General features: G+C 39.8%; 1 protein-coding gene across 10 annotated transcripts in view; it reads right to left on the reverse strand.

The window, feature by feature from the left end:
• LMO7 (LIM domain 7) overlaps positions 1-24,310 on the reverse strand; it is a 199,415-nt gene that overhangs the window by 56,483 nt on the left and 118,622 nt on the right. For all 10 annotated transcript variants that reach the window (XM_089899436.1, XM_089899438.1, XM_022577016.3 and 7 more), the window contains 2 exons: positions 4,383-4,413; positions 3,483-3,596 (listed from right to left, as the gene is read on the reverse strand). In XM_089899436.1, coding sequence (XP_089755562.1) covers positions 3,483-3,596; positions 4,383-4,413 — 145 coding nt within the window. The remainder of the gene's footprint in view (positions 1-3,482; positions 3,597-4,382; positions 4,414-24,310) is intronic.

The raw sequence follows: 24,310 nt of genomic DNA on the forward strand, positions 1-24,310 counted from the left end.
AAAACATTTTCCCTGGATCTAAATGAAATACTTGTTTAGCTCGTATAACAGCTATATAGAAATATGTAAATGTTATTAACCATAGGTTTGTAAATCATATAGAACTTACTAAAATAAGCATTTTTAACTAACATTCCTCTAGGAAAGTTAATAGCAAAATACAACTGGACTTTTTAAAATTAGCATGTAAGTAGAATTTATAAAGCCTTTAGCATAGTTCTAATACATACTACTCAATGAATAGCTAGTAACTATAATTTTTTTTAATATGGTGAAGGTAATTTTGTTACTATAGTAAAAATCAGAAATGTTACTTTCAGGTGATGATACTAATACAGAGATAGGAATTCCTAGGTTCTTTTTTTTTTAAAGCAGAGGGTTTTCTTTCTTTTTTTTCTTTAATTTTATTTATTTTTGGATGCTTTGGGTCTTCGTTGCTGTGTGCGGGCTTTGTCTAGTTGAAGTGCACGGGCTTCTTATTGTGGTGGCTTCTCTTGTTGCGGAGCAATGGCTCTAGGCACGCAGGCTTCAGTAGTTGCAGCACGCGGGCTCAGTAGTTGCGGCACGCAGGCTTAGTTGCTCCACAGCGTGTGGGATCTTCCCGGACCAGGGATCGAACCTGTGTCCCCTGCGTTGACAGGAGGATTCTTAACCACTGCGCCACCAGGGAAGCCCCAGGAACTCCTAGGTTCTTTAACAACCAAATGTAATATGTCAACTTTCATTAAATCATTATTCAGAAAAAAAGCTATGAAAGAGAGTTGGGAGACAATTGGGATGTTCTGAATATAGACTGGATATTAACTAATGTGGAATCCATGACTGTTCTTTGGTCTAGTAGACATCACAGGTATATGGAAGAATATTCTTACTGTTAAGAGATGCATGCTGAGTATTTAGGGGTGAGCTGTCTGCAATTTACCTTGAAATGATTAATTAAAACACAGATAGATACATAAATAAAGCCAATATGGGACATGTTTAATGATTAAATCCAATGGAACACAGGTGGGTATTTGTTGTACTATTCTTTCAACTTTTAATTAGGAACATTCTCAAGATATGATAAAAAGCTGAAGAAAGAATGTTTACAATGAATAATTAGCAGCTGTCTCAGGCATACTTTTGGCTAAGACTGGATGTTAATTCGTGGTTGAATTGTTTGACAAATGTTTAAGTGCCAGTAGGGTCTAGTAGACTTATGTGAGATTTCATATATTTCAGACGCCACACACACCCTGGAATTAGAGTTGACATCCTAGCATGAAAATGCAAGTGCCTGCTTTGTACCCTATTTCCAAGCGGGTAGGGAAGCTGGGCTTAGTGCTGGTACCACCAAAATACTTCTTAAAAAATATAGGTTTTAAAATTCTAAGTAAATCTTTAGATTTACCAGGTTTCTTAGACACACACTTGTTGAAGTCTTAGAGTTCAACTCAAGGAGATGATTTTTGACCTCGTAAGTGTTAAAGATAATGATGATGTGCCACCATGGTTATAAAAGAACCTAAGTTTGGCCCCGTTGCCTGGTTCCTCCCCCTAACCCCCACCAAGGACTTTACTCTGACAAGTCACCTAAAATGAGTCACCTACAACTTATAGGATGACTAAGGGTCAACAGCTTACTGCAAGTATTTTTTTTAATATATATTTTGGATTGGCCATTAAGCGTTATCTAGTTAAGGGAGAAAAGTCTGATGAACACAATGATTTTGATTTTAACAGAACAGATGCAAAACAGCTCATATATTCACGCACCTCTTATGGCTCTCCACACTCCACAATAATGGAACGGAACCACAACTATAGTTTTACCTATGAAAATTCTTTTTTTTTTTAATAAATTTATTTATTTACGGCTGCATTGGGTCTTCTGCGTGGGTCATATGGCTGCATGGGCTTTCTCTAGCTGTGGCGAGCGGGGGCTCCTCTTTGTTGTGGTGCATGGGCTTCTCATTGCGGTGGCTTCTCTTGTTGCGGAGCATGGGCTCTAAGCACACGGGCTTCAGTAGTTGTGGCATGCGGGCTCAGTAGTTGTGGCCCACGGGCTCTAGAGCACAGGCTCAGTAGTTGTGGCGCACGGGCTTAGTTGCTCTGCAGCATGCGGGATCTTCCCAGAACAGGGCTCGAACCCGTGTCCCCTGCACTGGCAGGCAGATTCTTAACCACTGCGCCACCAGGGAAGTCCCTGAAAATTTTTTTTTATCTACTCTGATTTTGATACTGGTGATAGGAAGCAGCCTCGAATAAAGCATTCCCAGCACAAACACTCTACTAGGATGATTCAACCTGAGTCAGACTGCCATAAAAAGAACCAAAGGCTGTAATGAGAACACTCATGCAAGAGCCAAAGTCCTATGTTATTTTTAACTGGATGTTTTCTTAGCTGAAATACCTGTAAGGCAAGGCTTTGCCCTTGCTCAAATCCCTGCCACATTCATCCTTCAGAGCCTTGCCCTCCTCTATTGCACTGACCTACCTGTTCATCTGTCTACATCAGAGGGTTGTGCTGTAAGGATGGGTCATCAGCCTTGTATGAGTGTTTTCTCAACAACTAGTACAATGCTTGTGCATGGTATTATCTCAACTGTTATCTGAATTAACTGTTTTAAGGAATTTAAATAGGGTATTATCAACTCTTTACAATTAGAAAATAAAAATCCAGAAGGAATACCTTAACCTTCTAGACTATAATCCCATCTCCCTATAATGTATGTGGCTGGGTTCAGGCAAAACTATTTAGAGATCAGAGTAGTTATAAGGCAAAGTGATCATTTTCATCCTAAAATTTCTATCTTCCAATTATAGTAACTAACATTTATTACATCCTTACAATGTGCCAGAGACTAATGTTAAATGCCTGATTAATCATCATAAAGACCCATCAAGCAACTAATATTAATTAGATGATCATATATTATTTTGATGACATATTTTCTTCTGCACACAGCAGATTCTCCTGCATAAATACCCCCATAGTGAAGTTCATTTTCCCATTTGAATATTATGAGTGAAGATTTGGCCAACCCTGGTCAGCGCTGGCACTTGAGATATAATGACTCATGGCAAGACAGTAAGATAAAGAAATGAGTAACTTCCATACATTTTAATAGCCCTGAAGCACCTCTCTATTACAGGTTAAGTTCATAATGAATATAGAAAGAGTTAGGTTATATAAAGTGCCTAAGAAAGAAAGTAAATTAGTATTTTGCTGAGTTACCTAAAATTAAGAAATAAATACGTATACCTATATCATATACCCTGGAAACTGCTCTGAAATACTTACTCACTCCTTGTGGTGGCTTACAAAGCCAGCAAATGAGTAACAATCCTCTCCACCCATCCCAATCAGAGCCGCCATATATTATAGAGGGAGGAGAAGAAGGCAGAGGGCATGTGGAAAAAAGAGACGAAGGGGAAAGGGGAAGATGAGAAGTAGTACTAGTTAGAGTAGTTGTCTCATATAGATAGAGTTTCCTTACCTTAGTCAGAGCTTGTCCTAAAAGATTCTCAAATGCTTTCAAATTAAGATAGGGACCATTATAGTAGGGGTTACTTTGTGCTTTTCTTCCCAACCAGTACAAAGTTATCAAAACCTTAAAAAAAAAAATTCCATGAAACAACAAGATCAGTCTATTTAGTAACTAATGGCAAGCTCAAATGCAAGTGAGCACTCTAGATAAAAGACAGTATCTATGGTTGAAAAGTAGATTTTCTTTTAAATTATGTAAAGGAGAAGGGTCACTAAAAATGTTAATTCTTCTTAGATTTCCATCTCTGAGCACATTCTCAGAGCGAAAGCCTAGACCCCAACAGGTATTTATACTCTACCGGTACACATGAAGAAGGAAAAAATTTACAGTAAGAAAACATAAATTAAACTTTTAAAGTAATAGTTTTCCAACAATCTTACAGACTGCACACTTAAAATCAAAAATTCTCAGCTTCCCTAATAATGATATTGAGCTCTTATGTTTTTCAATAAAGCTGTCACATTTTTAGAAATTCTTCAAATATGCAGAATATTATAGATATAAGTCTACATTGGGCAATTGCCCAGAGTCCTTAAACGTTTAGTGTTTTTCCTTAAAGTCTGATTTTGGTGGTTTCTGACTTGCTCTCCTAAAAATCTTATAGCCTATTCATTTGCCTTTACCACATTACTAACATGTAAGGACCCACTCCCTAGATTTAACCCACCTTCTTATACTATGAGGTCAGAAAATACATGTTTCAACCATATTTAAACACAATTAGAATTTGTTTCTAGCAAAACTTAGAAAAAGGATAGAGAATATATCAGATATTTTTAGATCCCACTACCTTTTCACAGAACATGTAAGTAAAAAACCATTTATAATGTCCCATTAAATATATCTTACATTTTTCACTCTCCTATCAGTCTCTTCTTGCCTGTAAAGAAAAAAGAAAATATCCATTAGTAATATCTATGAACCTTAAATTGTTAATTATTAACTAGAAAAAACTCATTTGTATTCTAAAGTTCTACGAATATTAATACCACCTGGAAGTTCAGAAACCTTAGTCAGTATATTATCCATCAGAAGGATTTTTCCATATTCATTGATTTCATGAAATATAATTGTCAGTTTTCTATAAAAAGCAAGGTTGTCTTTTTTTCATTACTTTATTCATTACAGTCTGATTTTTTTTTTTTTTTTTTTGCAGTACGCGGGCCTCTCACTGTTGTGGCCTCTCCCGTTGCGGAGCACAGGCTCTGGACGCGCAGGCTCAGCGGCCATGGCTCATGGGCCTAGCCGCTCCGTGGCATGTGGGATCTTCCCGGACCAGGGCACGAACCCGTGTCCCCTGCATCAGCAGGCGGACTCTCAACCACTGCGCCACCAGGGAAGCCCCAGTCTGATTTTTTAAATGTGTTATTTGCATTTATAAGTTTTCATTTTAAACAATGTTTAAACCCAGTCAAAAGGGGGAAAAAATCAATGCGCGCTCACGGCAGAAAAAAAAATCAGGAAATGGGGGAAAAAAGCCTTAAATAGGAAAAAACAAAAGTAATTTTGCCCTGAGTTTTCTTTTCCACTTTGCGTGAGGGATTTTTCACTCAAGTTCCCCAGAGAAAATTGCTCAGAGACCAAACCCTGCAGATGTTGAAAAGTGCAGTTTAAAACATAGCCATGAATCTCTGCCTAAAGAGATTTCACTCTATTATAAGCATCATGAGTTTTCCCCCCACTTGTAAAAGGGCATGACATTTGTGGGAAAAGTTAAAGAGGCAGATGTCACCGCAACGTTGAAGACGAAAAAACATAAGCTAATTAACAAAGCGATGGATGGCCCTAAACTATTGGTGCTTTCCATCAGACTTAAGCAGGATCATTGCTAATTCAGAGAGATGCAGGAGCCTGAGCTAGATGACCTCCAAGGTCGCTTTTCAGTCTAAGAGTCATAAGTAGTACATTTATAAGAAAATATATACGTATACACACACATCATGTGTGTAAGATATATAAAACACACATATATAACGTATATACACAGGGAGACAAAGAAAAGGGGGAGAGAATGAGCACAGAAACGGAGACAAACATTTAACTTCACTTTCAAAGAATCCATGAAGACAGCTACAACCATTCCTTCCCATAAGATAAACATGAACTGAAATGAACTTAAGAACAACATTTGCCTCTCACCTACCCCCAAAACAGCATAACAAAAGTAAAATCCACAAACTCTCACCCTACTGTGGAACTGTAAATTGGTACAACTACTTTAATACATTTGGTAGCATCTATTCAAGCTGAATATACAGTATATGCATATTCTGTGATCTAGTACTTCCACTCCTCGATATATACCCAACAGAAATGCTTACAGATGTTCACCAAAAGTCACATGAGAACCTTTATAGAAGCACAATTCATAATAGAATAAACTGGAGCTACATCTATGTCTTTAACAGTAGAATGGATAAATTATGGAATATCCACACAATGAAATATTCCATAGCAATGAGAACAAACAACCTGCAGCTATATGGTTCAATCTGACAAACAATGGGAAGTAAAGGAAGCCAAACAGAGCACAGACTGTATTATTCATTCAAGTCGAGAACAAAAACAGGCATAACAAAGATATGATGTCAGGAGTCAGGATACTGTTCACCCTGGTGGGGGAGGTTGGAAGTGACTGGAAAAAGGTGAGGGGCTTCTAGGGCACTGAAAATTTCTTATATTTTGATCTGTAAGCTGGCTATTTAAGTGAGTTCCATCTCTAAAGTCTGTGAATTGTACACTTAAAGTACACATATAGAAAAAGATACATACTTCAAAAAAGCAAATAAATTTTATAGCCCAAGTACTTAAATCATAGCTTATCTCTTAAGTAAAAAAGAAAATCATCTTGTAAAAACAAAATCAACATTTTTCAAAGAAGTGGGGGGAAAAAGTCACTAGAAACTGACAATAAAAAAAAAAAAGAGTTATATTGGGAATTCCCTGGTGGTCTAGTGGTTAGGATTCAGCACTTTCACTGCCATGGCCTGGGTTCAATCCCTGGTCGGGGAACTGAGATCCCGCAAGCCACACAGCATGGGCAAAAAAAAAAAAGTGCCAAAATATATAGCCTCTTTTTATATTAATGACCAACAAACACACTTCAGACATTAACCAAAGCACAAAGAACCATCAATACTCAATGAAAAGGATACATTAGGCTGAAAATCACCACACTCTTAACAGTCAATTCAAACCACCCCACTTTTCTCATAAGTATACTGAGGGCAGGAAGAGGAACAGAGCTCTCTTGAACCCCTGACCTCCTTTCCACAGCCCTCTCTAAAGGTTTCTAATCCAACACACTCATTTACTTTGTATTATGATAAAGCAATAATTGTAAACACCAGGTATGGCCTATTTTGGAATAAACACTCACAATAAGCAGTGACCTTGGCACTACAACCTTTCCCTCATTTCACAATCCCTTCTGAATATGAGCATTTATAACATGCTCTTGAACACAGTGACACACATGCCAGCCAAATTGCTGTTCTATCACTGAAATGTAATGCCAGGAATTCAAGTAGTCAATGATTTGCTGGAGTCAATAGAGGTCAACTTCTGACACACAACAAACACATCTCATTGTATGCAAGTCAGTAACCAGGCAGCTCCTTTCCCTGCTGTGGCCACAGGGCACAACCCCAAAGCCTTCCAAATAGAGCAAGCATGAGGGCAGAGGAGAAACTCATGGTATCAGTCTCTCTATGAGCCATCCAAGATATTGCCTAACCCATCAGAACCCAAAATAAGACAGTCTGATCTACAAATAGGCTAATTCCCTTACAACAGATATTTCAACAGTTGACATGGTATAATTCCCTGTTCAAAAGCATGGTCTTTGGGTCAGATGTAGGTCCCACTAGCTATGTTCATCTCTGCAATTTACTTAACTCTTGAAGCTTCCATCTCCTTCTGGAGAAACTGCAAATAATGGCCCTTATTCCAGGACATCATAAGAAAAGTACACAGGTATTTAGCAGAGTCCCTAGCCTCATGGTAAGTGCACACCAAGCAGCAGTTATCACTAGACTGTAAGCTATGTGATGGCAGGGCCCAACTTCTTTACCAAGTTACCCACACAGGCTTCTTAGTGACGCCATGCTGGACCCCAATATTTAAGTTGCAACCAGCCTGCCTGACACTCCCCATCTGTCATCACTGCTTTATTTTTGAATTTATAACCATCAACTGCACGCATTCGTTTATTATCTGTCTCGTCATAATCCAAAAGGAATTTTTGTGATTTTATTTACTGCCACATCCCAAGTGTCTTAAGACAGGGTCTACCACCTGACAAGTATGTTAAAATATTTTATTAAAAATGCCTAGCACATGGGACTTCCCTGGTGGTCCAGTCGTTAAGACTCCATGCTTCCAACGCAGGGGGCGTGGATTCGATCCCTGGTCGGGGAACTAAGATCACATGCCACTCAGCGTGGCCAAAAGCCACAAAAAACAAAACAAAACCTCTGAGTTCCTGGAGTTTTCTAAATTAATTATTTCCATAATTTTTTTAAAAAATGCCTAGCACAGTGCATGGCACACAGATGCTCACCAATACTAATCTGAACACATTTATTTAGCTTACAGAAATGTAAGTCAGCAAGAGAAATCCTGAAATGATAAAAGCTCAGGAGATTCCTATGTGATGTCAAAGGACAGTTAAATTACATTAGCTTACTTAAAACATCCAATTTTGACTCCAACTGTATTGATACTCATAACTGGGCTTCTTTTTTAAAGTTATTTTCTTTAAAATGGCAATAAAAGGAATTCTTTATAATCATAGATCAATAACCCAAAAAAGGCACAGGTTCAAAAACAAAGGGCAGCTTCAAAGTGCTGAGTACAAAGATTAAGTGATGGTCTCTGGGATAAAAAAGCTTCCCAGCAGAGCTCTGAGAGACAAAGCCCAAAGAATCCAAACCTTCCGTGAAACCCAAATTTACCATAAAAAGGGACAGAGATGAAACATTAATAGTTTGAAAAAATGACTATGTTGAATATGTTGCTAGCCTTCTCTGTGTATTATACACTAATTTAAATATTGTTTAATATTCAAGAAATAGCAAGTATGACATAGATATCATCTTCCACTCTGTTAATGGAATAGCTCTGGTAATTCTTCACTACCTGACAAAGGACCAGAAAACATGTGCTCATCACAGAGCTCTAAACTTTCTGCCAGAGGCCAGGAAGAAAAGAGCCATAAACCCTCAAGTAAGCCCATCAGTGAACAAGATCCATCAGTAACCACCTTATCCTAACTTCAAGGTATACTTAGAGTCAGGAAACTCTAGGTGTGATCCTTTCTTTATTCAAAGCTGTTTTAAAATACTCGTACAAATCCTCCATCAAGGAGCACCATCTCTAAGGAAAGGACCAGGGAAATAAAATCCATGTGGATGCTCTGGCTCTCATCGGGAGAGCCCATTCTTCCCCGAGGCAGCAGCGTGGCTAGGAGGGCAGGCTCTGGAGTCAGGCCTCCTGGGTGTGATTTCTGGCTCCACTTTTGGGAGCTGTGAGAATGTGGCAATGCTTATCTAACTCTTTGCCTCCATAGTCTCACCTGGAAACCACATACCCATTTCATTGGGCTTAAGATAGACATTTGAAAAGTACTGAACCCAAGCAGATCAAGTAAAGGAGACACTTCAAGACTATCCTCCAATTACCCATCTCAACCACACAGTATGGTGGAAGGGAAGTGGCGAGAGGACAGGCAAGTCTCCCCACACATAGTATTTTCCCCCTAGAAGAGACATTTCTGTGAAGCACAATTCAAGACACTCTTTCATGTTCTTCTTTCCTTTCCCTCTTTCTCTGAAAGGCTTTGAACAAGAAATTGTTTCTAGAATAAGGTCAAACAAAGAGCAAGGCAAACTAGTACGGTATGACCCTTGCTGGCCAAACATCCATGTTGGCCCCAAGCCAGCCCTCCTCACCTGCCCTTTATCTACCAGGGACTGCCTAGGCCAACACCCTTCAAGTTTCCAAAAGCTCAAAATCTGAGGGAAAAAAAATGTGCCTACATGGCCAAAGTCTATCTCTCTCCTATCTGACAGCATAGTTTGGGAACAGAGTGTTAAAGGATGAGATTCTAGTTTTATTATAGCTTGGTGCAGCCAGCTGTATTCTAGGGCATCATCAAAAATATTTCCAAATACGTTCTGTTTATCCAAAGAGCTAACCCTGGGCCCACATGCATGCACCCACCTCAGCCTCTCATAGAATCTCTCCTGGTGGACAGCAGAGAGCTGGAACCACACCTGACTCACGACTGTACCCCTGGAGTCAACCACAGGCCTGGCTAAGAGCTGCCAAGCTTCCAATGTTCCTATATAAGTCACCTAAAGCCACTCACAGAGCCAGTCCAGCAGATCAAGGACAAAGAGTTGGAGGAAAATTCCCCCCCAATAAGATAAAGCTTCACAGAGCTTGAAACCGACCCCCAATTCTCTCTTTATGTTCTTCCTCCATACCTTTTTTTTTTTCCTTCTTCCATATCTTGATACACCTTTTCCTCGAGGTACCAACTTCTTCACTGACAGCACCGTAAGCTCAATCTTGTCATGTTCTGCCCTAAGATCAAAATCCCCTAGCACTGAATTCTCCATGCTCCAAAATCATCCTTCCTCCCTAAATCCCAGCCCACACCCTGCCCAATCCAACCTCGGTTAAGATCAAATACAGTTGTCTTACTGAAGCATCATACAAGGAAGCGTGTGATGAAAAACTCATGCTGGAATTTCTGATAGAGTGGGAATATCTTTGCTCCAGATACCACGGGGGAAGACTCCCTACATCCTAACAGGAGAGATGAGACATGTGGTACCACCTGCCACTACCCCAAGCTTCTCTGGCTACAAGGAATCTGGAGTTCAATAAGAGACTCAAGTATAACTTCCTACCCCACCGGGTCTCCTCCCTGCCATACACACTCACCCCTCTTTCTATCCCTAATCCTACAGCCCCGATCATCCCCTTTTCTTGGTCTCAAATAAGCTTTTACCTTTGTTCCTCAGAACAACTGCAACTCACTGGGTGATTATGTCCCCAAGCATCCACTTCCTGAGGCTACTTCCAGAGTAGGGCATGGACCCAACCCTTCCAGAGTCAGTTCTAGCCCTGCCCTGCCCTGCCCTGGGCGGCTTCAGCTGACCAGGATGTGCTGCTTGGGAAACGGGGTTGACATTAGAGAAGCTGGGCTCACACAATACTTGGTCCTCCTCCAAGCCACTAAGTAATCCCTGCCCTCCAGTTGTTGCTTATGTAGTCTGGCCACCTGTTCACAACTTTTTAAAAAATGTCAAGAAATGAGGTTCTGGATCATGATTTCATAAGCGGTCACTAGTAGAAAAAAGTGTGTGGACCGTATCTGCTTTCAATCTGTCAGGTATGCATGAGGTTAGGGAGGAGGCATGTGTGTGGCCAGGGGAGACGGTTGAGACCATTCAAAGCAGATGCCCTTCTCATTACAGCCGTGGCATCGTTTTCTATAAGAGACAAGACAGTCTGCCTCCAAATGGGAGGAAAGGGTTGCTCAGGATACTGAGTGAAATTTTAAGAAGCATAGTGACATAATAATTTCTGACGCTACTGTCTCTGAGGGAAGGGCCTGTTTTTATTCCAAATGCAGGAAGTGAAGAAGGAATTTAGGAATCTATCAGGTAACGGCTCCTTTTTCTATTAACAGACATTTTTATTCATGGAAGCTCTTCCATTGCATTACATAAAATAGAGCAAACCTTTCTCTAATGACTGGCAAATAGAAGGAGGAAGAAATGTGTGGATAAAAGTTAAAGACAAATTCTTGGAATACTGCACTCAAAAAGTAAGCTGCATTTTAAAAAATGAAGTTGAAATTCTTCCTTTCCTCCCACCTTCATCCCTAAAAATGAAACTGTATTCCATTTGACAATCTGCCAGTAATGTGAGACACATGTGACTCATAGCTTTTAATCAGCCATTGCTACAAAATGCAGCTCTACCTGACTGTGGAAATTGTAAAAATGGCACTTGAGAAAATAATACCAAATCTGGAGATAATTAATGAGCAAAAATCGATAAACGATGATTTCTGTACTTACCTATGTGAGACAAAACTCTTGGAAATTCAACAGTTTTTGCCCTAGGAACATAATGCTTATTCCAAACATGACAAATGAGTAAGTACCCTCTCGTTAAAAATCATTTCTTATTAAATTTCACACCCCACCCACACAGTACTAAGAATAGCTAAGTTTCACTTAAAGAGAAAGGAAAAAAAAACCCCACATGCATTCGAAGACACCGGCACACAGTTCCACTTAAATAATGAACCTGAGGAGCTGCTGCAGGAGCTGAAAAGTGGGTTTTGTTTCTAACTCTCTCAACCACAGACTTTTTGAAAATCTTCTTTTCTGCTCCGTGTACTAAATGGGGTTATGACCTTCAGTTATATAAAATGTGCTGGGGAGAGACTACAGGGGGTGTCAATTACAGGCCTACCCATCATTTTACTTCTGTAGGTAACAATGCCAGGTAGCAGCAGCAATGGGAAGAGTGGGCTTGGTTTTAGACATGGGAAGCTTGAGACATGTGACAAAGTAGAAATGTGAAGTGACTGGTAATTAGACATACAAGTAGGATGTTCAAGCTAGAAATCTAGGTTGGAGATATAATCTGGGGAGTTGTCAGCATAGAGATTAAGTGTAAAGTCATGGAGCTACCATGAGACCCCCTTAGAAAATAAGTGTAGATAGAGAAGAGGTCTAGGGATTGAGGGCTGGGAAACCCAACACATAAGGGCTAAGAGGTGGAGAAGAAACCAGCAAGGCAGATACAGAAGGACCAGCCAATGTGATGGGAGTGGCACGCCGGAGGGAAGGAGAGCGAGACGGAGGGACCAGTCAAAAATGTTGTTTAGAGGGGAATGAGGATGAGCGCTGAGGAATTACTGCTGTATTCTTTTCTTTTTTTTTTTTTTTTTTTTTTGCTGTACGTGGGCCTCTCACTGTTGTGGCCTCTCCGGTTGCGGAGCACAGGCTCCGGATGCACAGGCTCAGTGGCCATGGCTCACGGGCCCAGCCGCTCCGCGGCATGTGGGATCTTCCCAGACTGGGGCACGAACCTGTGTCCCCTGCATCGGCAGGCGGACTCTCAACCACTGCGCCACCAGGGAAGCCCTGTATTCTTTTCTTAACCCTTATAATATCTTACACACATGTAATACACACTCACTCAATTACTAATTACTTCTCCTCAAAGGAGAAAAAGAAAGAAGTATTAACATCAACAAAAATCTCGTCAAAACCACCGATGTTCCTAAACATACAATTAGGGAGAATACTGAGCTAGATGGCTCAGGTGCCCTTCCAGACTTCTGAGTCCACACTTAGCAAAGCCAACAAGAAATTCGACTATAGGTATAAATCTTCTAGTCTTTAGCATCATGATATTGGAATAATAATGTGCCAGGTGAGGAATTTTCCAAGTCAGTATTTGTCAAACTGTGTACCACGAAGCATGAGAAACTGGCAGACTGAATGGGGCTTAAGGTCAAAACTTTTACAAAGTGTTGCATATTTTCTCCTTAACACATAACAGAAAATTGAAGTTGTGAAAAGCCCTACAACAAGAGATCCGTTTTACTTATACTCGGAAAAATTCACTTTCTCATAGTTTTTGGCAGAACAGTTACTAAAATCTTAAGGAATTCTGGTATCGATGAAGTATTTCCCAATTGTGTCCTGTTTAAGTCCACTTTACGCTTAATTGTATCATGTATATTAATAATAATTACCTTTATTAAGCACTTTATATTAATCATTACGTTGACCGTAGTGCATTATTATCTCCTTTAATCCACACAACAATCTAATGATTTACAGATTAGGAAATTGGGACTCCAAAGGCTTAAAAACTTCCCCAAGGTCACAAAACTATTAAGACTTGATGTGATCCATACTTGCCATACACTAAGAGCTATGGACTAAAACCCTGTTTTAGTATTAGCGCAGTCACCCTTTCTACCTTAATATATTTTTAATAGTTTACTTCTTTCTTAATCCTGAAAAATAATTGTCTGTAATATTCTTGAGAAGTATAAATGTCTCTCAATATTCTCTCCAAATGTTGGTTCAAAACCTATCTATGGCAACAATAATTTCCTGCCTAAATCTGTCTCCCAAAGACAATGGCAGAAGTTCCCCCCTACCTTTTCTGGCAAAATTTAGATTCGTACTGTACTATCTTGCACATACAACCCGTTATGGGATTCTGCAGATGGAAAATTGCCAAAGCATTTTTTAAAGGACTTCCTTCTAAGTAGATGAAATATATCACAATAATTCTCGTAGTGAGAGAAATGCAAGGCAGAGATTACCTGTTCTTATCACTGCTAAGCCTTTATGAGTATAGTTTCTTTAAGGCAAGTGCCCATCAAATATAAATAAAAAGATTATAAATTAAGCACAAACAAGATTAAGTGGGAAAACATTTTGGTTAGTCTCCTGAAGGTACATTTTCTAATCTAAAAAAAAAAAAAAAGAAAGCTAAATCTACCTTTAGGTTTGTGAAAATTAAACAAAATATATTTAAAGTGCCTAGCATGTAAATATTTATTTTCTTTCTGATGAACATGAAAGCATAAGGTGTAAATTATTAGTAGTAAGTTATTATATCATTACACCAATTCCTTAGCTGTAGTTTATATTAAATGTGCTATGTGTGAATAGTACAAACCTGTATTGACAAAGTAGTGCACACCAAACTATTGATTCATGCTACACATTCAGAAGTCTCCATATTGCTTTTAAGCACATTATTCTCCCTTGCCTATAAGTGAGACTTGTTTCAAAATTTTAATTCCACCATGGGAAAAATCAGCACCACGGCCTCCTCAAAAAAATCCCTAGCCCAAGTTTTTCATAAATCATTTTTAGTCCTAAATTTTGCCTGTTCTAGATTAGCCTCTCTTATCTTAGTGTTTTTTAAAAAAACACCAAATTTTTCACAACTATATTTAATCTAAAGGTTCCTAGGGGCGATATATATTTAGAACAGAGTTTCTTGACAATATTACCATTTGAACCTTACAATTCTTCATTGCGGGGGATTACCCTGTGCATTGCAGGATGTTAAACAGACTCCTGGCCTTATTCACTAGACACCTCTCTCCTCACCCTAGTCAAGACAATCAGAAATGTCTCCAGACGTCACCAAATATCCCCTGGGGCACAAAATTGTCCGATGTTGAGAACCACTGTTTTAGAGGATCTAAGAATTTAATTAATTCCTCTTCATAAAGTATACTCAAGTTTCCATGGGCCTAAAATTAGCTGAAACCAAAACCAGTCTCATGAGTAGTAAATGAAGTCTGAGGAGTTGACTCACTCTCCAAGAATGACCAACTATTAAATTAAAAACATACTATGACTTATCTCCCTTGCAATTTGTATAAAGCTGCCTGTCTTTCATTAGAGAGTTAACACCATGCATCATTTAAAAATTTCCATTTACATATACCACCTTCCATAGATGTGCCATTTCCTTCTTAGCCTTCCATATAATGCTTCAAATTTCAGAATCATATCAAAGTATCACCAATCACTCTGTATAAGTTATTGAGAAAGAATGGACATGCTTCAAAGGAATAACATAATTGGTTTTCAAATTCAGATTAATAAAACACCGCCTTCTTCAATTAACTTTCAAGTTCAATACACATTCGATCCCGATGTCCTTCAGAGTAGTCTATCTTTCTTGCAATCAATTTCAATTTTCCCATTTTCTGTGAATACCTTTTTGAAACTTCCAAGACTAATGAACCTAATGAGTTTTTTCTTCTTCTTTCTCCCCTTCACCATATTTAATCTAAACCAAATTCAAATAATACTTCCCAGGCAACTCTTCTCAGATATGCCCATTATATTCCCACTATCACCAGTTCAGAATTTAAATTGAATAAGTCTTCGTAAGTGCATGCATCATCTAATCCCCGAGCCTGTTCATCCTTCCACATGCTCTACACTGGTGAAGGGCCCCAAATTTCAGAGTCAGAAAACTAAGGCCTAAGCCAAACAACATCTCCCTCGAACACTCACTTCCCCACCAAACAAGTCCTATCAATTCTAGTCCCTAAATCTCTCTGGAATTCCTTGCTTCTTTCTCAGATATATTTCCTGTCTTCGGTCTTCCCCCTGGTCCTCCTCCTCCCCAGAGATTCCTGAACAATCGTCCTAAAACGGAATCCTCTCCATGTCTCCTATCTTTTCTTTTTTTTTTAATAAATTTATTTATTTTTAATTTTTATTTTGGGCCGCGTTGGGTTTTTGCTGCTGCGCGCGGGCTTTCTCTGGCTGCAGTGAGCGGGGGCTACTGTTCGTTGTGGTGCCGGGGCTTCTCATTACAGTGTCTTCTCTTGTTGCGGAGCATGGGCCCTAGGCGCGCGGGCTTCAGTAGTTGTGGCACACGAGCTCAGTAGCTGTGGTGCACAGGCTTAGTTGCTCCGCGGCACGTGGGGTCTTCCCGGACCAGGGCTTGAACCCATGTCCCCTGCATTGGCAGGAGGATTCTTAACCACTGTGCCACCAGGGAAGCCCCATGTCTCCTACCTTGACATTCTTACCTCTTACGGTTTATTTCCCTCAAGTAAAGTTCAAAACGTAGCATTCACATTCATCAGCTGTCCACTCTCGGTCGCCTCGCTTCTGGACCTGCCCCGGCATAAACCCGACACTCTTTCCGTAAAACAGCTCTAGAACTCTCTCAGCAGCCCTGATCTCTCCCACCTCCACATAAGAGACAACAGGAGGTTTTCTCTTCCTAGAAGGCTCTTGACTGTTCTCCCCCACTTTTGAACTGTTCATCCTTTCAGATTAAACTCAAATGTCGCCAGCCTCTGAAGCCTTCCTATCTTCTAGAGGCCTCTCTCATGGGAGCCCATGGGTGCTCCGCACAGAGTGCTTTTAAAGCATTCCATTAAATTATCTTCCTAGTCTCTCCCACTGGACTGTGAACTCCATGAATTCAGAAACAGAATGCTGTTCATCTCTGGCTAAGTACTTAAAATATAGGCACTAAAATATTACCAGAAAGAAGAGATTAATCTTCAGCCTCTTCTAAAAATCTATCCTACCAATCCTCTAGAATCATTTTTAAGGGGCCATTTACTCCCTCTCATCCCCACTAAATCATAGGGCTCCCCATGCTTTATCTTGAACTTAATTTTAGTTACATCCCCATTTCCGTCTTGCAGCCATTTCCTGTTGCATCCCACTCTATTCTGACTTTAATCAAACAAGTCTAACACAACAGGACCTGTTTACTCTCACTCCAGAGCTATATATTCCATTCCTTCAGCCTAAAATGCCCAGAATCTGTCACACATTTAACTCTTAAATGTCAATTTCCAGGAAACTCCCATAGGACATTGCCAAGTCCCTGATACACCATCACTTTAGAGTCCCAATCGCTCATACAAATATAGAGCCATACCATTATTCACCCACTTCTATCCATTACTGACGTTAATAAAATACATTTTGTGTATTTGTCTCACTGCCTCCAAAGGACCTTTGAGGACTATTTTCTTTCCACAAACATTATTCACTTACAGTTGACCTCTGAACAGTGCTGAACATGTAATACCATAGTACGTATTTAGTGAACAAAGTCCACGTGTAAGTGGACCCTCATAAGTTTAAACCTATATTGTTCAAAGGTCAACTGTACTGAGGGTTTTGCTGAATATCTATACGAGATGAAGTAAAAATATGCTTAGGATAATAATGTCACATACCTTCTCTCTGAGTAGTTTCCATTGATTTATCCCCTAAAACAGAGGTTCTCAAACCACGGTCTCCAGACCATCAGTATCCACAGTACCACAGAACTTGTTAGAAATAAAAACCCTCAGACCCTACTTCATACCTCCTGAACCAGCAACTCTGGGGTTAGGAGTCCAGGAATCTGGGTCTTAGTGAGTCCTCCGGGTGACTCTGATGCATGCAAATGATTGAGAGTCAGTGCCCTAGAAATATACCAAAGTTAAAACTACAGCTTAACCGAAGCTACAGCTTCAACTACTTTAGCTACTTCTCTGAAAAAGGAATTTAAACTGAAACATAATTCCTCTAGCCTTACCCAACTAGAATTAAAAACAAACAATAAAAAGCACAAAGAAACTCAGAGTTAAGTGAAAAGCCTGGAACTGCTGCCAATGATTTTCAAGTGTTGACTGAAAAACTTCAATGTGTTTCCCTGGGCTTGCGTGGGCTTAAGAGAGCACCATAAAAATGCACTTGATTTGTTGCTGTCGCTGCTCACTAAGCTGTCACTTAGGATGTCTTGGTCCAGGGATCTAAAGGACAGGGAAGATCACTGAGTTCACTGCTTAACACTCCAAAAGCACCAACACTCCATGGGATCCAGAAGAGAACACCCAAACATAGAAACACACATACCATGTCCACAGAACACAATGTTTCAAGAGGGACAGAAATGATTTCTCCTATAAGTTTTCTGAAAAGTCAACCACTGTCAGCTTTAAAGGAATGAATGCTATTCAGAAAGTTAAAATAAGTTAATTTTGTTACAGTCATCTTATAATTTCCTCATAATATCATACATTCCTGTTATATGTCTCTGAAAAAGGGTAATTGGTGAGAAACTGGCCTAGACCTATTTTTGTATTACCTAATCTCTAATTTGTTTTCCCCAGTTAAGAAGAAAGTCTGGATTAGGTAACACTGGAATAATGCATCTGGTGAAAGATTAAATGAGCATGAATCTAAGACCACGTTATCAGAAAATCCTACATACAAAACTATAACACCAAATTAGCTTACATAAAAATAGTTGTGTATATTAGGGTTGTAAGGCACCACTAACAAACACCAACACAGACCAACTTGTTGAAAACAGGTACAAAACATGGATAAAGAAAAGTGGATAGCGGTTGCACAGACCAATTAAATTGCCATTGGTAAATTTCCTTCTTTATATTCTAAAATGTGAACTAATGTGAACATATTCAGGTCTACTGATTAAAGAAGGTGGTTGCCTTTGAAATTTAAGTATAGCCCTTATCTTATTCAAGTTACTAAATCTGAAGTAGAATAATAAACTAAAATGTAGACAAAGTATCAATATTACAGACAGTCACTCACAGAAATAAGAAAAGGTTAAAGCCAGGTGAAATTAAATGTTTGTTATTCTTGTTCAAGTCTTCTGCTGCCCTGGCTAAGCTGGGCATAAGACATGGGGGGAAATAACTACACCCAAACCAGAAGGTGGGACTTAAGTCAGGATACATGTCTTGGCTCACGAGTGGCCTTGGAATAGCATTTTGACCTCTTCTGGGCCACATTTTCCCTCTCACGTGAAAGGAGGACTGCACTGGATGAAGCTGTCTCTTTAGTACCTTCCAGCTCTGATAGTCTGATTCTTACCTCTTATAAAGGAATATTCCCACCACAATTTTTAAGTTGATATGAAAGACAGCAGAGAGATTCCCTAGAGAGCTTTTCTGGTAAGTTCAAATAAAACAGTGAACACTCACATCAACTGCATGATGTGACTAAGCATTTTGAACTAATATAAATAAATGTTCCCATGTATTACCTTCATTACGATTGTGGGATAAACGTGCTCCAGAGTTGAAGGCTGACAACTTTTGAATACAGTATTTATCTCCTCATAACTATATGCCAATTTTTAAAGGCTTATGAAATTAAAAATGCTTTTGAAATCACAAGTGAGTTAACTGACAGCAGAATATTAATAAGTTTTCAAAGTCATTCCCTGAAAGCAATTCTCAGACATGATAAAAAACAACCTTTCAAATAATGTAACCCCAAATTTTGTCTTAAACTTTCAACAGAACACAAAAAAGGATCAAACACCAGATTGTCAAATTATTTACTTAGGAGTGAGGGAGGATGAAGAGAATCGTGAACAGTGTATTTGGGAGGGAAATGAATACACAGAAGTGTAAAAGTTTACTAAGGTAAGTTCTTCCTGATTGCATCATTCTGTTTTATGAATGAACTAGTAAGACTTGAGACCTTTAGCAAAATGATTTACTACTAACTTCTTGGTGAGATAATGCCCTTCTTACTTTCATAGTTTTCTTTAACACAACTGTTAGTCAAATTAAGAGGACAAATTATCCACTTATAAGTCTTTAAGGAAAGAGTAAAAACAATCATTCCTAATAATAGAAGATTAAAGCAAGACTAAATCGTTAGCGGGCTATTCAATTATTTTTGCTTTCAACTTTTTCATCCTAAGAACACTGTTGGATATTTTCTGTTTATATAAAATAAATCCAATTGCTTATAGTTGTTATCATAGTAATCAAAATATCCAAGGACAGGGCTTCCCTGGTGGCGCAGTGGTTGAGGGTCCGCCTGCCGATGCAGCGGACGCGGGTTCGTGCCCCGGTCCGGGAAGATCCCACATGCCACGGAGCGGCTGGGCCCGTGAGCCATGGCCGCTGAGCCTGCGCGTCCGGAGCCTGTGCCCCGCAACGGGAGAGGCCACAACAGTGAGAGGCCCGCGTACCGCAAAAAAAAAAAAAAAATCCAACGACTATGGAGAGATCATCAGTTATCCCTAGGTCTGTAGTCTTACATTTCTTAAGATTTAAGTTGGTAGATGCTTCTCCATTTACTCTAAATATCAAAGAACAAAAAAGAAAAACTATCCTCTTCACACATAAGGGTAAGAGTAGAGGTCCTTCCTTTCCTATTATTGTTCGTCGCACAGACTTTGAGTCTACAGGAATGTCACCTGGGTCACACTTTTCTCTTCTGGCAGAGGGAGTCACTGTTGTCCCTCTGCCACACCTCTCCTTTCTCCATATACACAGCTCTTTCTCCCTCCTCTATCTCCTTATATGGACAGATCCTTTATTTTCCCTTCTGCCTTATTACCCCAAGGGTAAAATCATATTGCTTAGTTCATTTAAGAAACACACCCTTACAATCCTTTCTTAAGACTCACCTACTGGCGCAGTGGTTAAGAATCTGCCTGGCAATGCAGGGGACACAGGTTCAAGCCCTGGTCCGGGAAGATCCCACATGCCGCGGAGCAACTAAGCCCGTGCGCCACAACTACTGAGCCTGTGCTCTAGAGCCCACAAGCCACAACTACTGAGCCCGCGTGCCACAACTACTGAGCCCATGTGCCTAGAGCCCATGCTCCGCAACAAAGACAAGCCACTGAAATGAGAAGCCCACATACCGCAATGAAAAGTAGTCCCCGCTTGCCGGCACGCAGAAACAAAGACCCAACACAGCCAAAAATAAATAAATAAATTTATTTTTTTAAAAAAAACTCACCTACAATTTTTAACCACAAAGTCATCTCTACTGCATCTTATTAAATGAGATATTACTGGGCATTGGAGACTAAGGTTTTAAACTGAGGAAAACATACAGAATTAAGATTACTATGAGACAGAATAATATTGTACATAGCATGTAATGTCTCATATTTCCTTTATCTATTCATCCATCGATGGACATTTAGGTTGTTTCCATATCTTGACTATTGTGAATAATGCTGCAATGAACATGGGGGTGCAGAGAGCTCCTCAAGATCCTGGCTTCAATTCTTATGGATATACACACCTGGAAGTGGAAATCCTGCCATCTGCAACAACATGGATGAACCTGGAGGACATTATACCAAGTGAAATAAGCTAGTCACAGAAGGACATGGTTCCTCTTAAATGAGATATCTAAAATAGTCAACAGACATAGAAACAGACAATAGAATGGTAGTTGCCAGGGACTAGGGGAAGGGGAAACTGGGAATTGCTTTTCAGTGGGTATGTAGTGTCAGCTATAAAAGATGAATAAGTCTAGAGATCTGCTGATACATTATGCCTATAGTTAACACTGGCTTGTGTACCTAATGATCTGTCAAGAGGATAGATCTCATGTTAAGCGTTCTTACCATAACAAAAAAGAAATTAGTATGAGAAAATTTGTAAATTAACTCATATCTAAGACAGTCAAGAAAGAAAAAAGGCAGCAACTCAGCAGTACTTTCTCTCAGCACCTTGGGTCCATCCCCTCCTCTCGAGCATTTCCTCTAAGTAGACAAGAGGAATAGACAAGGACCGTCCCTAAGTGTTCTTTGCTCCCTCCATAGGGTTCCTGTTCCTACCTGATTGTCAATCACCAAATACGTTATAATTCAATCTAGCTCTAGATATGTTAAAAGTTAGGAGTTTAAAAATCTACCATAAAGGTAAAAAAGATGGAGTAGGAAATAAAAAAAGCTATCATGTAGATTATACACACCATATTTAGAGAACACAGTAGTCTAAAATTTTACGTAAAGTATCAATAGTAGTTAACGGCCAGCGTATAATGGATGTGTGCCATGTGTCAGGCATCTAAGCTCTTCACCTTTACTCATTTAATCCTCACAATGGTCCCTGTGCAGTAGGTACTAGTGTTGTCCTCTATTTCGCAGGTAAAGAAATGGAAGGACAGAGAGGGTAAGGGAAATGAGCAAAGACCACAGTCAGCACTGGCCGCCTGGGACTAATAACCAGGCATCTGGCTTCCTCTCTTAGTGAGGGAGGAAGGGCTTCCTGGATGAGGCAAGATGGTGCCTGGCCTGTAAGAATGGCTGTCCAGGGGAAGAGGCTGGCCTGACTGGTTGACAAAGCTTGCGTAGAAGGGAAATAAAAATGCAAGTAAATAAGCCACGCATGATTAGACAGTACAACTCCATTAAAGTCTCAAGTGGGCTTGGACTTGACCTGTGGGAGCCACGATGGGCTCACGAGTGGGAATACATGATTCAAGTACACATATGAGACTTGAGACTAACAGACAAAATACGAAATCTTTTATGAAAAGCAGGAGTCAAAATACCATAGTAGTTAATTATCTGATCAAAGCAAGCTTCCTTGAATTCAAACCATATAAAATCTTAAAACAAAAACTGAACCCTTAATTCATTTGCGAGGGTGAAACCTAAATGCAAAGACACAAGCCCTGCCAGCCAGCAGGCTGCCAGATGAGAGTCAGGTGCAGAGGAGGGGAAGCCTCGTGCGCAGATGCACCCCAACCTGCAGCCTGACCTTCAGAGGTTAACGGGCCTCCTTTCTGATGCTTCACTTTAAAATACACTAAAGCTTCAAATCAGTGAGCTTGTTTTAGGAGAAAGGTTTACCAAAACTCTTTATGATTCTAATAAAATGTAACATTAATCCCAATAGCTAGTTTTATTAGTACCTTTAAAATGTACTGAATGTAGATTTTTATCTAAAACTATGCTTAAAATATCATATCAAAATGAACCTTCCTGACGTGCTCTCTGCAGCCCTGATTTCTTTTGTTTCAGAGTCCTATCACCACCTCCCATCACTTTATATTTTTATTCATTATTGCCCTCCCTATTAGAATTTATGCCTAAGCATGGCAAGGCTTTGTCCTTTTCACCACAGAGCTGGATCCCCAACCCCTAGAACAGTGCCATGCACAGAGTAAGAACACAGCAAATATGTGTTAAACTCGTTCATTTATCCATCCATCTAGTTATTGAGTCAAATTCCCTGGTGTTACACCTGCCCTAAAATACTGTTATTTTTCCAACCTTGATGAACGGAAGTGGAAGCAGTTTTGGGTTATAAAATTCCGTCAGGCTGAATGAGATGTTTTGCAGACTCCATAGTTTTGTTTTTCAATGCTGTTGTTTGGGAGTAGGGTTTTCATGGGTGGGAGAAAAAACAAGGAGATAAGTCCATTTTGTTGTACGAATTTGGACACAGTGTGCCTGAGATGGTCTGTTCTATGGGGGGTTGTACATATTCTTGTCTGGAACAGTTGCTGACAACAGATGCAGAGTTTAGATTTAAAAGGTGTTGACAAGAAAGACAAGGGACAACTTTTGCTCAGGTTTTAGGAGAATATACAAAGCAAGTGAGTGGGGTTAGTACGGCCAACACTGGCCCAGATGGTGGCTACCACGCAAACAGGGGTATTTATGATTTAAGGACGCCAAGGCTAGGACACGCAGTGATGTTGGATTCTCTAAACTGATTTGAATATCCACCTGAGCCCAGAGGCCAAGCCCACAGTGTTTCCTGTGAGGGCATGACATTCCCACTGCCCTTACTCCGAAAGCAAAGTAGTTCCTAGGACAAGAAATCCGGCCTAACACTTCCAGAAGGCGCTACAGAAAAGAGATTTGGGACTCAAATAATAATTCCTCCTTTTTGTTGGCATTTAAAAGAAGGAAAAAAGACCTTAATTTCTGATTAAATGCATTAACAACTCCTACATTTCCATTTGGATACTCTACTGTCATGTCCAGTGCAATGTGTTAAGACCTCATTTCTATCTTGCCCCCAAATTGGCTACCTTTCCCGTTTCTGCTAATAGTTGCACAAGCTCAAAAGCTGGCCCTTCTTGCTCTTTCATTCTAATCAACCCCCATCATGTCTACTTCAAATATCTTCTCCTCTTTTACATTTTTACTGCTTTCAGCAGTTTGCATCCTTATCAAAACACCCGTGAACTGCAACAATTTCCCAACATCTGTCCCAGCCTCCAAGCTAGTTCTCAGTCAATCCATTTTATATACTACTTCATTACCCCATCTTTCTAAATCTCTGATTTTAACATTGTAACCTTCTGCACCAAGCTTTTGGTAGTAATCCCACTACCTAAGAGATAGCTCCAACTCCCCCAGCCAGGATACTCGAGGTACCACTCAAGCTGGTCCCAACCTACCTGTCATCCTGCCTCTGATCTGCCAACCTA

This window comes from Delphinapterus leucas, chromosome 18 (genome assembly GCF_059928025.1).
Source record: "Delphinapterus leucas isolate spDelLeu-1000000601 "Yukka" chromosome 18, BTC_Dleu_Yukka2, whole genome shotgun sequence".
In the NCBI taxonomy this organism is placed as follows: domain Eukaryota; kingdom Metazoa; phylum Chordata; class Mammalia; order Artiodactyla; family Monodontidae; genus Delphinapterus; species Delphinapterus leucas.